This window comes from Cygnus olor, chromosome 28 (assembly GCF_009769625.2).
Source record: "Cygnus olor isolate bCygOlo1 chromosome 28, bCygOlo1.pri.v2, whole genome shotgun sequence".
Taxonomy (NCBI): domain Eukaryota; kingdom Metazoa; phylum Chordata; class Aves; order Anseriformes; family Anatidae; genus Cygnus; species Cygnus olor.
The window spans coordinates 2,712,031-2,726,764 of record NC_049196.1 but is presented as its reverse complement, the minus strand read 5'-3'; the positions used below and the strand labels follow the sequence as shown (position 1 = coordinate 2,726,764).

At 64.6% G+C, this 14,734-nt stretch overlaps 2 protein-coding genes across 2 annotated transcripts; one reads left to right on the top strand and one right to left on the bottom strand.

Moving 5' to 3' along the window:
* Positions 1–948: 948 nt before the first annotated feature.
* Positions 949–5,638, bottom strand: CHRNB2 (cholinergic receptor nicotinic beta 2 subunit). Its single transcript, XM_040538743.1, has 6 exons — positions 5,459–5,638; positions 4,102–4,247; positions 3,984–4,028; positions 3,033–3,142; positions 1,951–2,908; positions 949–1,283 (listed from the first exon to the last, which is right to left on the bottom strand). The coding sequence occupies exons 1-6, from the start codon at positions 5,499–5,501 to the stop codon at positions 1,113–1,115; spliced, it is 1,473 nt and encodes a 490-aa protein (XP_040394677.1). The 5' UTR covers positions 5,502–5,638; the 3' UTR covers positions 949–1,112.
* Positions 5,639–6,117: 479 nt separating this feature from the next.
* On the top strand, positions 6,118–14,449 carry UBE2Q1 (ubiquitin conjugating enzyme E2 Q1). Its single transcript, XM_040539265.1, has 13 exons — positions 6,118–6,485; positions 7,387–7,491; positions 7,758–7,862; positions 8,274–8,324; positions 10,419–10,559; positions 11,071–11,155; positions 11,655–11,715; positions 12,251–12,341; positions 12,443–12,501; positions 12,792–12,840; positions 13,103–13,198; positions 13,555–13,621; positions 14,025–14,449. The coding sequence occupies exons 1-13, from the start codon at positions 6,198–6,200 to the stop codon at positions 14,054–14,056; spliced, it is 1,230 nt and encodes a 409-aa protein (XP_040395199.1). The 5' UTR covers positions 6,118–6,197; the 3' UTR covers positions 14,057–14,449.
* Positions 14,450–14,734: the final 285 nt, after the last annotated feature.

Below are 14,734 nucleotides of genomic sequence, written 5' to 3'. Positions count from 1 at the left end.
GAACTGCACCCCAAAGGTGAGGCAAAGCATGACAAACCCCCAGCCTGCTGCGTTAAGTGGGGCTCTTGCCCTGTACGTACCACGGAGCACCCTGAGAGGAGGGGGTTGAAGAGCATTGACTCCAGCAGCCCGGGGTTTCTCTGGCTGGGTGAAACGTCTGGGTTTTAAATCCTTTCTGGGGCGCGGCTTCCCCCAGAGCTACGCGCTGCTGGTCACTGTCTGCTCCTTGCTCCCTGGCTGCACAGAGGATAAGTGGTATTTATAGAAAACACTCAATTTAAAATGTTCCCCCATGAGGCCAATTCCTGCCTGCAAGTGCCAGCCCGGGAAGCGCTGCTGCAGCAGGACCAGCTGGGGCTGCTGTCCCCGTGCCGCGACCCTCAGCCTCGAACTCTGCACCGTTTAAAATAAAATGAAAATAAATCACGACTGCAGCTCGTCTCAGGGCTGCTCTTGGTTTCAGTGGGCCGAGCCTGGGTTTTTGCAGGGGATGGCGGCACCGCTGCCGCGCTCGCTGCCCTGTCCATGCCTCCAGGTCGGACCTAAAAATAGCGTCCTGCTGCCAGTGCACTCACTGCGGGGAGCCGGAGCAGCCTCAGCCTCCTCCCGGTGCTGCTGCATCAGCGCAGCCCCAGGGAGCCCCGAGGGATGCAGGGCTCGGGCCCCTCACCCTGGTTTGGGCATCGCCAGGGGAGATGCTGGGAGCACCCAGTGCTAAAATGGGGACGTGGGAAGGAGTCAGACGCTTCCCCAGGAGCTGTTTTCACACCACTACGCTCCAACCCTTGGCAATTTTGGTTTTCTTCTTCCAGCGCGTCATCCCCCCAGCCTCTTACCTGGCTTGGGGGGGGGGGGGGGCCTGCCCGCATCCTGTTCCCTCACCTGCCCTGTGCCAGCACCTCTGGGGAGCAGTGCGGGATGAAATGAAAGTAAAACGAAGCAGTCCCCTCCTGTGTGAGTATTTATTGGTTTGCAGTGGCTGCCTGGAGCCCAGCGCCCAGCCCCAGGACCTGCCCGCCTGGCTCCACTGTGGGGCACGGGCAGGGAGCCCACGGTCCCCCGCTGTCCCCCGGCACTTGGGGGCTGGCGGGGAGGGCGGGCGGCCCCCGGCACTATTTGGAGGTGGGGGTGCCCTGGCCGAGCTGCAGCAGGGAGTTGGTGGCGTAGTTCTGGAAGAGGGGCTGGAGGAACATGCCGACGGTGCCGAAGACGCAGACGAAGACGAAGATCCACAAGAAGAGGCGGTCGATGACCATGGCCACGTACTTCCAGTCCTCGCTCACCTGCACGGGGCCGGGAGAAACTCGGTCAGCCCCCGAGGTCGAGCTGCCTCGCACCAGCTTTGCTCTCGCTGCCCGTGTCCCCACGGGCTCAGCTCCTCGCTGCTCTGCAGAGCCCCGAATCTGCACCCTCAGCACTGCGGCTCCTGGGGCCGCCTGCCAGCCCGCGGCACAGCCCCGGGGCCCTGCCGAGGCAGCCCCTCTGCTGAGCCCCGAAAACTCAGCTCGCCGCTGAGCTGAGCTGGGGGTTGAGCAGCCCCGGCCGGGACCGCCTGCGCTGAAATCTGCAGCCTCACGGTGCTGCTGCGGCGGCTGCACGGGGTCAGCCCTCCCGGGATCCAGGGCTGGAGCAGCCGCATCCTGCTGGGCCTGGGGAAGGGGCTGCAGCAGCGGGGTCGGGGCCAGGAACGGGGTCCCGAGGGGCCCCAGGGATGTGGCCAGGTGGGAACGTCGCTGGTGGTGGTGTGCACGAGTGCACGGCCCTTCCCCAGGTGCAGCCGGGCACCAGCACGCACACGCTGCACCACACGCACCCCACGGTCATGCGCGCACCCCACAGCCCCGTGTGCACCCCATATCCCTGCCTGTATCCCACAGCCCCACGTGCACCTCCCAGCCCTCCGTACACCCCGTAGCTCTACACGCACCCCACAGCCCTGCCCCAACTCACGCTCTGGTCGTCGTCCTCGCTGCGCATGTGGTCGGCGATGAAGCGCACGCCCTCCACCGCCTCCTCCAACCCGCAGCCGCAGGGGGCCGGGGGGGCCAGCGCCTGCCCCTGCCGCTCCCGGTAGCCATTGAGCCCCTCGGCCTTGGCGGCCCCGGGGTTGGCGTAGCAGGCGCAGGCGCGGGCGCCGGCCCGGAGGAAGAGCGTGGCGGCGGCGCGCTCCTGGGTGTGTCGGCGCTGGCGCAGGCGCTGCCGCGCGCAGTTCTGCCGTGGCTGCTTCATGAAGAGCAGCGCCGGGAGCTTGTGAAGGAAGAGGGTGCGCACCCAGGGCGGCATGGTGTGCGTGGTGGGCGAGCGGTGGTGCACGTTGAGCACGCAGACGCTGGTGACGATGGAGAAGGTCACCAGCACCATGGTGAACATGAGGTACTTGCCCACCAGCGGCACATCCAGCGAGGTGGGCGGCACGATCTTGGAGATGAGCAGCAGGAAGACGGTGAGGGCGAGCAGGACGGAGATGCAGAGCGTCATCTTCTCGCCGCAGTCGGACGGGAGGTAGAAGACGAGGATGGCCAGGGAGGTGATGAGGATGCAGGGGATGATGAGGTTGATGGTGTAGAAGAGCGGCTTGCGCCGGATGATGAAGTCGTAGGTGATGTCCACGTAGGTGGAGTCATCGGGGTTCTCGTTGCGCCGCCCCGGCAGCGCCACGATGTCCCACTCGCCGCTGGGCGTGAAGTCGTCGAGGCTGGCCACCTCGCTCTTCAGCACCAGGTCGATCTCCGTGCGGTCGTAGGTCCAGGAGCGGAACTTCATGGTGCAGTTCTGCTGGTCGAAGGGGAAGTGCTTCACCTCGATCTTGCAGGCGCTTTTGTAGATGGCTGGCGGCAGCCAGAAGATGCTGCCGTCGTAGGAGATCACCGCGTTGGAGTAGAAGGACACCTCGTACATCCCGTCGGCGCTAGGGCAAAGGGATGCACTGTGAGCCCTGGCCCTGCCCCAGTGGTGCAGCGGCACCACCCCGTGCCCCGGGCGGGGTTGGGGTGTGCACGGCCCCCCCCCCCCAAAAAAAAACAACCACCTACTTGTTGTAGAGCACCACGTCAGGCAGCCAGATGTGCTTGGAGGGCAGGCGGACCTTCTTCATGTTGTCGAAGTCCTCCGGCTTCCAGGTGAGGCGGTAGTCCTCCCATTCCTGCCGGCACCCACGCTCAGCCCGGCCCCGCCGCAGGCAGGGGGCATAGGGGGTCCCGGGAGACGGGGGGGGGGTCCCAGGGCACAGGGGGGTCCAAGGGAAGAGGACATGGAGGTCCAGAATCCGGGGGGCTGGGGGTCCCAGGGCAGGGAGCACAGGGGTTTCTAATCAGGGGGGTCCCAGGGAAGGGCACAGGGTCCCCAGGCAGGGGGGGTGCGGGTCCCATGGCAGGGAAATGGGGAGGGTCCTAGGGCAGGGGGCACGGGGGTCCTAAATCAGGGTGCATGGAGGTCCAGGGGGAAGGCTGCAAGGGGGGGTCCCGGGGCAGGGTGCAGGGATCCGGTGCAGGGGCCCCTGGTTCACAGGGTCCTGGTTCAGGGGGTCCCAGTGCAGGGGGTCCCGGTGCAGGGGGTCCTGGTTCAGGCGTCCCAGGGCAGGGGGTCCCGGGGCAGGGGTCCCGGTGCAGGGGGTCCTGGTTCAGGGGTCCCAGGGCAGGGGGTCCCGGGGCAGGGGGTCCTGGTTCAGGGGGTCCTGGTTCAGGAGTCCCGGGGCAGGGGTCCCAGTGCAGGGGGTCCCAGGGCAGGGGTCCCCGGGGCAGGGGTCCTGGTTCAGGGGTCCCAGTGCAGGGGGTCCTGGTTCAGGGGTCCCGGGGCAGGGGTCCCGGGGCAGGAGTCCCGGTGCAGGGGGTCCCAGGGCAGGGGTCCCCGGGGCAGGGGTCCTGGTTCAGGGGTCCCAGTGCAGGGGGTCCTGGTTCAGGGGTCCCGGGGCAGGGGGTCCTGGTTCAGGGAGTCCTGGGGCAGGGGTCCCGGGGCAGGGGGTCCCGGGGCAGGAGGTCCCTCACCTGGGTCAGCCAGACGTTGGTGGTCATGATCTGCTCCCGCTCGTGCTGCGGAGAGAGGGGCCCGGTTACGGGGTCGCCCGGTGCCGGGCGGGGGCCGGGGCCGAGCCCCCCGACTCACCACGCTGATGAGCTGCGCCAGCGACACCATGAGCTGCACGGTGACCAGCTGCGAGCCGTTGGTGGCCGGGCGGATCAGCTTGTTGTAGCGCGCCGGGTCCAGCAGGTACTCGACCAGCCGCTCCTCCGTGTCCGTGCCCAGGCCGCCTGCGGGGCGAGACGGGCGGCGGGGCGCGGGGTGTGGGGTGGGGGCGCGGCGGGGTGGGGGCGCGACGGGGTGGGGGTGTGCGGGGTGGGGGTGTGCGGGGTGGGGGTGTATGGGGTGCGTGCAAGGGGGTGATTGTAATGGGGTGGGGGGTGTATGGGGTGGGGGTGTAACGGGGTTGGGGTGTATGGGGTGAGTGTAATGGGGTGGGGGCGTACAGGGTGGGGGTGTAATGGGGGTGTACGGGGTGGGGGTGTATGGGGTGGGGGTGTAACGGGGTTGGGGTGTATGGGGTGAGTGTAATGGGGTGGGGGGTGTACAGGGTGGGGGTGTAATGGGGGTGTACGGGGTGGGGGTGTATGGGGTGGGGGTGTAACGGGGTTGGGGTGTATGGGGTGAGTGTAATGGGGTGGGGGCATACAGGGTGGGGGTGTAATGGGGGTGTATGGGGTGAGGAGTGTAACGGGGTGGGGGCGTAATGGGGTGGGGGTGTATGGGGTGAGCGCAATGGGGTGGGGGCATACAGGGTGGGGGTGTAATGGGGGTGTATGGGGTGGGGGGGGTGTAATGGGGTGAGGGGGTGAGGGTGTATGGGGTGGGGGTGTATGGGGTGCATGCAAGGGGGTGATTGTAATAGGGTGGGGGTGTATGGGGTGGGGGTGTAATGGGGTGGGGGTGTAAGGGGGTTGTATGGGGTAGGGGTGTGAGGGGTTGTGTGGGGTGGGGGTGTATGGGGTGAGGGTGTAAGGGGGTGGGGGTGTAAGGGGGTGAGGGTGTAAATGGGGTGAATGTAATGGGGTGGGGGTGTAACGGGGTGGGGGTGTAACGGGGTGGGGGTGTAAACGGGGTGAGTGTGCAATGGGGGTGAGCGTGCAGTGGGGCGAGCGTGTAAATGGGGTGAGCGCAGTGGGATGAGGGTGTAACGGGGTGAGCGTGCAAGGGCTGCAGGCGCAGGGCTGGGGCCGTGCCGCTGCCCCCAGGGCCAGGAGCACCGGGGGGTCCCCCCCAGCCCCGGCCCCGGTGCCGCGGGGCAGCCCCCTCCCGCCGGCATGGCGGGGCCGGCCGGGGGTCGGCGTCGGCCCGGAGCCCCCCCCCTCCCCCCTCCCCCGGGCCGCGGCGCTGCGCGGAGCCGCGGCGCGTCCCGGGGCCCGGTGCAGCCCCCTCCCCGCCTCCCCCGGTGCCGGTGCCGGTGCCGGTGCCCGGCCGCACTTACGTCGGAGGGCGGCGAGGAGGCAGAGGACGCGGAGCAGCGCCATGGGGGCGGCCCGGTGCCGGTGCCGGTGCCGGTGCCGGTGCCCAGGCGCTGTCCCCGGTGCTGCCCGCGCTCTCCGCGGTGCTGGAGCCGGCGGCGGCGGCGGCCCGGGCGGGGCGGCCCCGGGCGGGAGGCGGTGCCGGGAGCTGTGCCGGGGCCGCCCCGCGCCGCTCCGCCGCCGCCGGGGACACCGGGGAGGGCGGAGACAGCGGCGGGGGGGGCTGGGGGCTCTGGGCCGCCGGGGCCGGGCGGGACCGCCCCAACCGGGACCGCCCCAACCGGGACCCTCCCCCCCCCCAGACCCCCACTCCAAACCGGGACCCCCCCCAAACCGGGACCCCAAGCCCCGCCCCCTCCGCAAGCCCCGCCCCCCTCCCCGGGGACCACGTGACCCTCCCGCGCCCCTCCTCCCGTCGGGCGGGGCGTCGCCCCCCCCGCCCCGCCCCGCCCCGCCCCCGCCCCCTCCCGGTGCGCGCCTCCTCCTCCTCTTCGCGTCACTTCCGGCGCGGTGCCGCCCGCCCCGCCTGGCGCTCCTCGCGCTTCCGGCGCTCCGCCCCGCCCCTTCCCGTGGCGGCGGGAGGGGTCACTTCCGGCGAGCGGGGCCGTCCCGCCGCCATCTTGGGCCGGCTCCGGGGGCTGCGGCGGCGGCGGCGGCGGGGCCCGGGGCCGGTGGCGGCGGAGCGGGTCCCTCCATGGGAAGATGCAGCGGGCGGGGGCGGAGGAGGCGGCGGGGTCGCAGGCGGCGGCGGGGGGGCCCGGGCGGAGCGGAGCCGGGGCGGCGGCGGCGGCCCCCCCCGGGCGGCTCCTGAAGCGGGAGCTGCGGCTGCTCGAGTCCATCTTCCACCGGGGCCACGAGCGGTTCCGCATCGGCAGCGCCTGCCCCGACGAGATCAGCTGCGAGTTCGTCCCGGGGCCGGGGGCCCGCGCCGGGGGCTCCGCTTCCCGGGGGCCTCCCCCGGGGCCCGTCCGCATCCACTGCAACATCACGGTGAGCCCCGGGGGGGGCCGCGGGGAGGGCCCCGGGAGGCCCCCGGCTCGGCCCCGGCGTCGTTGCGATCGTTGACGGCCGCTACCGGCCCGCTGGAACCGCCGCCGGTGCGCGGGGCCCGGCCCGGTGCCGGGCCCGGTGCCCCCCCCCCCCCCCCGCCCCGCAGTCCCGTCCCGGTGTCGCTGCCGGTGGGGCACGGAGCGAGCCGGGGCAGCCGTTACCCGGTGCACCGGCGGTCCTGCGGCCAGCGGCCCCCCGGTGGGGGGGAGTTCCCCGGAGCAGCTCCGTCTCCTGCCCCCGGGAACGGGGACACGGGTACCGGGACCTCCCCCCGGGGCCTGAGCCCCGCGGTGGTGCTGCCCCGGGGCTCGGGGGAGGGATTTGGGGCACGGTTTTGGGTTCGGGGCGCCGCCGGGCCTCGGGGCAGGTGCCTGCTGCCGCAGCCCGTTATTTACGCCAGGCGGTGCCCCCCGGCTCTGCCCCGGCTGGGTCCCCGGGAGCCTTTTTCCATCGTTTCCAGGCGGTTTGGGCCAAACGGAGGCGCAAAGCGCGGCGGCAGCGCTGCCCCGAGCAGCCCTCGGCAGGCCCCGGGCTCGGCGCAGCGACCTGCGTGGCCATCGGGCACCGCACGCGCGAGCCTCCCGCAGCGTTCGTCCCGCAGCTTGCGGCGCGAGCGGCCTCTGCGGTCGCCTGAAGCACCCTTGGTGGCCCGCGTTAATCGTTCTCAGCCCCCAAACGCTCCGGGAGCCGCAGGGACGGCCGAAATTCCCCCCGAAATTCCCCCCTCGTTCCATCGAGGCGCCCCAGGCTCGCGGGGAGGAGCGGCGCCGAGCCCCGGCTGGCCACGGTGGTGGGACTGGGGCGGTTTGCGGTGGCTCCAACGCTTTCTCCTTCCTCCTAGGAGTCTTATCCAGCTGTCCCCCCGATCTGGTCCGTGGAGTCGGACGATCCGAACCTGGCAGCTATCCTGGAGAGGCTGGTGGAAGTCAGGAAGGGGAACACGCTGGTGAGGGGGGAGCTGCGTGGGGAGGGGGTGCCGAGGGGCCGGCTGCTTCCCGAGTGCCTGCGCTGAGCCCCCGGGGTTCTTAGGGGCTTAGGAAACCGGGGCTGAGCAGCTCTGACTTCCCTCGGGTGATTTTACTCTCCTGGAGCGGGGCGGTGTAGGAAGGAGCTCTCGGGGGGCCGTTACTCGCTCGGGAGGGGAAGCGGTCGCAGCGCTGAGGGGGGCTGAGGTCTCGGGGTCGCCGTGACGCTCGTCTGCTCTCCGGGCAGCTTTTGCAGCACCTGAAGCGAATAATCTCAGACCTGTGCAAGCTGTACAACCTCCCCCAGCATCCAGATGTTGAAATGTTGGACCAGCCTCTGCCGGCAGAACAGGTGAGGAACCTGGGACGAGGTTTTCTAAGATGGTAGGACGAGCTCCCTCGCTTTAAAGGCTGCGGCTTCCTAACGCTGCAGGAGGGGCGCGGCGCGTGCGGGGTTTTTCTCCCCTCCCTGGGGTTGAATCCCCTCCTTGGCAGTGCAGCTGCCTGGCCAGCTCGGGGTCTGGGTTTTGTCCCCCTGGACTGATACCTCAGATGTTATTCATCTGATTTATTCTCGCTGCTTCCCTCCCTTCGTTCCTGTACAGCCGCTCTGCTGCGGGTGCCTGTAAAGGTCCTCGGCTTCGCTCTGTTTTTAACCTGATTCTGTTTGTTGGTAAATCCCTGCCTCGGAAGTGTCGCGGGAGGCAGGGGAGCATCGCCAGGGGAAGCTAACGGTGCAGTCTCTGTCCTTTTGTCCTCGCAGAGCACGCAGGAAGAGGTGTCCTCTGAAGAGGAAGACGAAGAGATGCCAGAGGTAAGCGTCTCCTCGCTGCGCGAGGGCGCGCGCCCGAGAGCTGAGCACAGCAACTTGCTGTGAGCTGCCTGATGGAAGGTGCTGAGGCACAGAGATCCAGTGTGGGAGGAACTGGCGGAGTGCGGACAGGATAGAGCCCGCCGAAGCCAGCTGGGCTCAGAAGCTGGATTTTTCCCAGCGTTTTGCTGCTGGGGACCTGGGTCCTGAGCCCCAGGTGGGAGCAGTGCGTTGACAAAACGCAGGGACGCTGCTGCGGCCTCTGAAGGCAGGTAAAGCAAGTGAGGATGGAGCCCCTTGGACAATTTCTGTTTGTGCTGCTGTGCCCTAGAGTCTGAGATTTCCTCGGCAGCAGTTTGGTGTCAGAGGTGTGCGGGGCTGAGCTCCCGCTGCTGACGGGGGAATCGCGCCGCAGCGACTCCCGCAGAGAGGATTAGGTGGGACGGCTCGGTGTGCGAGCCGCGTAGTCACCGGGAGAGGCAGAGGAGGCCGTTCTTCACTGCAGGCTGAGAATATCACACTGCAAAACCCACAGGCTTCGCTTGTTTGGTTTGTGGTTTAGAGATCTCTACAAGTGGGTGGAATAATCTTGAATCTCCATGGTGACACTTCGCGGTGCACTTCTCCTTGGGCGCGCGAGGCCTGCGCACCTCGTCAGCAGCACCGCAGAACCTGGGGGCAGGTCACTTGGCAGCCGCCCGCGGAGCAGCTGGCGGGGTTTTAGCGAAGGTAACGGCCTGTTAAATCAAGGCCAGCCTTCGCGAGGGTCCCCGGGGAAAACGCGGCGGCTCCGAGCGTTACCACGAATAACCTCGCTTGTCTGCAGGCTTGCCGCTTCCCAGCAAAGTGGCGGCGGGTAAGTTGTCACGCTCCTGTGAGCTGGAAAAGAAATCCTCGGGATCTGAGGATTAGCAGCGAGCGTTCCCACTTGTGCTCCCTGCTAACGTCTTGCGTCGCGCGGCAGACAGCGCTCTCGTTCAGAGCAAAGGTTTCTCGCTGAGCAGCGGGATTTGCTGGCCTGCGCTGGAAGAGCAGAGCAGCGGAGCCGTGCCCTGGTGCGGGGAGGCGTTATACAGGTTAATCCACTCGAGGGATTTTCTAGGAGGATCTGTTTCCCTGTGTGGCGATCTAAAAATGTCAAAGCCCTTCCCAAAACGCTGCTCACCCAGAATAGCAGCAGCCAGCCCAGAGAGGCCGAAGTAAACACTTGCTCAGAGGATTTAAGGCCAGCGCCGGAGCTCTGCGTGTCCGCAGCCACTTGCAGGCAGCCGAACCCCGCGTGCTGACGCGGTGACGGCGGCCGCGTGCAGCACGAGCACTGTCTGCAGCAGCCGCTGGTTGCTGTGGCTCTTTTTTTGCTGATTATTGCCATCGGTGGCCTTGTGCACGTCAGCCTGGTGAGCGCAGGGGAAGGGGACGAGGGGCTGATCCTCCGACCCTTGCTGGGGGAGCATCAGGAGCTCGCTGCGAGGGCGGAGAGCTGAGCTGACCGTAAAAGGGCCTCTGGATACACCCTGAAACGTGGCCTCTCTTGGAGGGGAAGAGTGTCCTGTGAGTTGTGTGAGCGAGTCTCTCCTTTCCGTGCTTCTGGTGACCCGTTTGCGTTGGGAGCTTGTTCACGCAGCGGGGATGTTCGTGCCGCGCCGTGTTCCGGCGCCCAGAAAGCGGCACGGGGCTGCTCGAGCCCTGCCCCTGCCGAGATGCAGCACCCTGCAGTTCCACGGGACTTGCTGGGGAGCACGCGTAGGATTAGTGGCTAATTATGAGCAGGCGTGAGACTTGGCAGAGAAGAATCCAGCCAACAAAGAGCTTGTAGGAGCCCAATTTAAATCTGGAAAGGGAAGTGTGCCTCTCTGCCTGTTGGCTTTGGCACAGGAGGGCTGCCGGGGCCCGGGACCCGAAACTTCTTTATGGGGCGTACCCAGGCGTCGCACTGAGCCCTTGTGTCTCCCACCCCGGTGTCTGCACTTGGGATTTCCTGGGGAGGGAGATGGGCACCAGGAATCCTCCTGGGCTCAGGACACCTCGTCTCTACGCCGCTCGGAGCGGGGAGGAGTGAAGGTGGGTCTCGTGCTAGCTCACCTCTCCCCTTCGCAGGACACGGAGGACTTGGACCACTATGAGATGAAAGAGGAAGAGCCAGCAGATGGGAAGAAAACAGAGGATGAAGGCATTGGGAAGGAAAACCTGGCCATTTTAGAGAAAATAAAAAAGAACCAGAGGCAAGATTACTTAAATGTACGTGTCACCTGGAGGGCGGGAGGGTTGGGGAAGCAGAGGGACCCAAGGGCCCCAAATCAAAGGGGCCAGCTCTGGCCAGAGGTGCAGCAGCAGCTCGGGGGTGGGTGAGGCTTACGCAGAGAAGTCGGAGGAGTGCCCCCGAGCTTCAGGCAAGCCCGGTGCACCTGAGGCAGTGGTGCCACGCAGGGCAGCCGGGATTTGGGATTCCCAGGAGCTGGGTCTCGCCCTGGGTCCTGGAGAAGGTTGGTGGGTTGTGCTTTTATACCCCTGGGCTGAGGTCTCCTGCGGCTGAGGGGGCAGGGAGGTATTTCTGCTGCAGCTGCACCACCTGGGGCGCGTTCGTCTGGGGCAAGGGAAGTTGCTGCAGGGAGAAAGGGGAAAACTTGAGAGAGGTGGGGGCGCGGTGAGGTCTGGTTTAGAGGCTGGGAAGTTTAGTTTGGGCGTTCGCTTCATCCAGCTGCGGCCGCGGTGGGAGCAGTGTAACAGTGCAGCCCCCGATTCCTTGCAGGGTGCAGTGTCTGGGTCTGTGCAGGCCACTGACCGGCTAATGAAGGAGCTCAGGGATATTTACCGATCACCAAGTTTCAAGGGCGGTAAGTGCGGCGAGGAGCGGGAGGGAGGGGGCCGCTGGTTGTGGGGACCTTTCCCTTCCTTCTGGGCAGCACCTGAGGGGCCTCGGAGCTGGATCCTTTCGATCTGTGGTGTTGCTGCGGGGGGGATCTCGGGCCTTGGATTGCTGTGGCTCAAGAGCGAGCAGAGCAGCCCCTTATGGTCTCCGTTCCCTGTCAGGGCTGGATGGAAGTGAGGAGCCTGCCGTGGGTGGGAGGGCTTCTGAGGCAGAAGCTGTTTTTTGATGCCTTCAGCTGTTCCACCCTGCCGTATGTAACGGGCTTTGTGGGCCGTGTTGCCCATACCCTTTCCCCAGGGCCTTTGGGAAGGAGCAGCCACAGAAAAACTGCTGCCATCAGGCTGCCCTTTTCCAAGGGGAGCCCGTGCCAGGCTGAGGTGGTGCTGCAGGGGATTTGAAGTCCAGCTGGTGGCTCGGCCCCCTGTCCGTTCCTCCTGTGCTGACGTCTCTCCTCTGCCTTGCAGGATACTATGCAGTTGAACTCGTGAATGACAGCCTGTACGATTGGAACGTCAAAATCCTGAAGTAGGTGACACAGCTTGGGGTCACGGATCTTGGTGGTGGGACCAAAACATCCCCATGAGCCGGGGGGAAGCGAGCAGGGCAGGGGAGCACCTGGCAGAGCGGGGGTTAGCCTCTTAGTCTCACGGGCAGCTTGCTTGCTGTCTGTGCACCAGAAAGGAGGAGACATCTCCAGAGACAGATGAGATAATCTGAGGGCTCTGCAAGTCTGTCTGCTGTTCCTAGAGTCCTGGAAGAGGTGCATCAGGCAAAACCCCGAGCTTTCACACCCTCCAGACACCAGTGCTGCCTTTTCCTTGGGCCGGGCAGTCTTTATATTTAAGCTGGCATGCAAAAAGGGTGTGTGATGGTCTTCTCTGGAAACCAGGAGCAGAATGCTGGCAGCGCATGCTGTCACTGCCCTCTGGGTGTGAACCTGAGGGCCCACGTGGCAGCCGGGTTGTGCAGGTACGGTAGCTCTGGGCTTCACTGGCAGGGAGCGTGGCTGACTTGATGAGCGTGACCTTGACTCTGAGCCTCTGGGGTTTTCCTTCGGCAGGGTTGACGAGGATAGCGCTTTGCACAACGATCTCCAGATCCTCAAAGAGAAAGAAGGGACAGATTTCATCCTCCTAAACTTCTCCTTTAAAGTAAGGCCTCCCAAAACCTGTCATCCTTGATGCACGCCTGCTTCAGTGACTCATCAGAGGAGATGTTTCTCAATGGCTTTGCTTCCCTTCTCTTGTTCCAGGACAACTTTCCTTTTGATCCACCGTTCGTAAGGGTCGTGTCCCCTGTGCTGTCTGGGGGGTGAGTAACTCTTTGCCTGGCTCTCCTCTCTGGGGTCTCTAGCTCTGTTTTCTGGAGAGGTGTTCATTAAGAGTTTATCCGTTGGGGGGTGCTGCCAGTCCTGTCACCTTTGTGGTATGAGTAGTACCATGTAGTAACTCTCCTGGGAAGTACAGACAGGGTTGGTGGATGGTTTTTTGTGTTTTTTTTCCCTGAGAGATCCGCTCCGAGAAAATGGCTCATCTGCAGAGCACTGGGTGGGTGGGGCCCTGTCCATCTCTCGCGTAACTTTACCCAATTCTTTCCCCAAGGTATGTTCTGGGTGGCGGTGCCATCTGCATGGAGCTACTCACAAAACAGGTGGGTACCAGGCGTGACCCTGTGAAAGACCCAGGGCTCAAAGGCTGCCAGCATGGTCCTGGGTAGCTGCTGCTGCCTCTCACCCCTCGTATTCCAGCTGCTGGCAGCCAAATCCCGCTCCTCTTGCTGCCTGCGCCTCCTGCCAGCAGCTGAGAGCTGGCGTGGCTCTGCGATGCCTGTGCAGGGCTCGGGAAAGCCCTTCCCCTGCCTCGGGGCCCTGCTCCTGTCCGTGCCGGCCTCACTGGTGCGCTCTGTCCCGCAGGGCTGGAGCAGCGCCTACTCCATCGAGTCGGTGATTATGCAGATCAGCGCGACTCTGGTGAAAGGGAAAGCGCGAGTGCAATTTGGAGCCAATAAGGTAGGGGCCGGTCAGGCAGGGTCTTATCCTTCTTGGCACACCCCGACCGCTTTGTGCAGCTAAGGCAGAGCGGTGCTCGTAGGCGCTTGGGATCCCGAGAGCCCAGCGCAAGGGCTGGCTTCTGTGGGTGTGCTGTAGCCCAGGGAGTTTTTCTTGGGAAGGGAAGGGCAGGCATGTGGGAAATCCCCTCTGGCGTTGTGTAAGGGAACTGGGGAAGTGGTTGGTGGGGGAACAGATGCAGGTGAGAAGACAACCAGCTCTGTGGCAGCGCAGTTGGTGTGGGGAGGCCTGTGAGATGGCTCGCTTGTTATGCTGGCTTCTAGCCGGACTGATTGTCACCCTGGCTTCCCTTGCAGAATCAGTACAGCCTGACAAGAGCACAGCAGTCCTACAAGTCCCTGGTTCAGATCCATGAGAAGAATGGTAAGGCCTGAGGGACAGGGGGTGCCTTTCCCTTTGCTGGTCTGGATTGAGGCTTTTCTGCCCCAAGTCAGAGATCACCCAGAGCACGGTGATGCTCCCGGTCAGCCGCTGCTTGCTAAAGCAGGGAGCACGCTGCAGCACCCCTCTGCCCTTCCCGCTCTGGCCCCAGAGGTCAGAGGCGGCGTGGCACTGTTCGCATGGCGTTGTGAAGTAACGGGGAGGGAAAGCCCCCAGTAATTTGGGGTCCCTTTTGGACAGGCTCAGTCCTTGTCCGCAGCCCTGTGGGAGTGGACTCGGTGTGTTTGTGCTGCTGGGTATTCCCAGGTGTAGAGCCAGCTATTTCTGGGTATGGCATTTGTTTCTGTACAGCTGCATCCCTCGTGCATCTCTGTTCTTGTTTCAGGCTGGTACACACCACCCAAGGAAGATGGCTAGCACGGATACCGCAGGAGCGATCTGATCATCTTCTGAATGCTGTACTTGGATCTTACGATGCCTCTCTGGCTTTCTCCCAGGATATAATAGCTCTGCCTGTTGCAGGACAATAATGGCTGTTATAAACTCTAAAGAAAACTGTTTAAGCAGTTGGACTGACCTAAAACACTTGCTGGACCCTTGCTAGCAGGCATTCTTATTAAAACAAACTTTTGAGCCTCTTGTATCGCTGGAAACTTTCGACTCTACTCCAGTCTAGAGCGTCCTCCTTACCTATGCTATGGATTTAATTTATTTTCTTATTTCATGTACACTGCTTTTTTTGTTACAGTGTATGATGGATGTGTATGGAAAATGTATCTTTGGAGAAAAATTACAGTTTGTTAATTTGAAGATACCGGTCTCACTATCTTTTTTTTCCCCACTCTGTGTTGCTGCTGGGTGGCTTGAACCCTGTGCTGGCAGCGGCGTAGAGCAAACCAGTTTGTGGTGTCTGTGCCTGCAACGTCTTCCACGCTGGTCCAGTCCCGGGGTGGTGTTGGAGGTGGGTGTGAAGGAACAGCTGCAGCTCTTGGTGGTGTCCCTGCTGCAATGGGCCAGGACGAGCCAAGCAGCAAGGGCTGGTGCAACCTTTTTGGAAGAGAAACCTCCCACCCCTTTTTTTTTTTTTCTGGGCAG

What these genes read in the sequence shown, in the direction of transcription:
- CHRNB2 (XM_040538743.1), bottom strand. Translation starts at nt 5,501, where the DNA reads ATGGCGCTGCTCCGCGTCCTCTGCCTCCTCGCCGCCCTCCGAC. An exon ending in TGGCGCAGCTCATCAGCGTG is followed by an intron (nt 4,029 to 4,101) that starts GTGAGTCGGGGG and finishes CTCTCTCCGCAG; the next exon opens with CACGAGCGGGAGCAGATCAT. An exon ending in GACGTGGTGCTCTACAACAA is followed by an intron (nt 2,909 to 3,032) that starts GTAGGTGGTTGT and finishes CCTTTGCCCTAG; the next exon opens with CGCCGACGGGATGTACGAGG.
- UBE2Q1 (XM_040539265.1), top strand. Translation starts at nt 6,198, where the DNA reads ATGCAGCGGGCGGGGGCGGAGGAGGCGGCGGGGTCGCAGGCGGCGGCG. An exon ending in TCAGGAAGGGGAACACGCTG is followed by an intron (nt 7,492 to 7,757) that starts GTGAGGGGGGAG and finishes CTCTCCGGGCAG; the next exon opens with CTTTTGCAGCACCTGAAGCG. An exon ending in TCCTAAACTTCTCCTTTAAA is followed by an intron (nt 12,342 to 12,442) that starts GTAAGGCCTCCC and finishes CTCTTGTTCCAG; the next exon opens with GACAACTTTCCTTTTGATCC.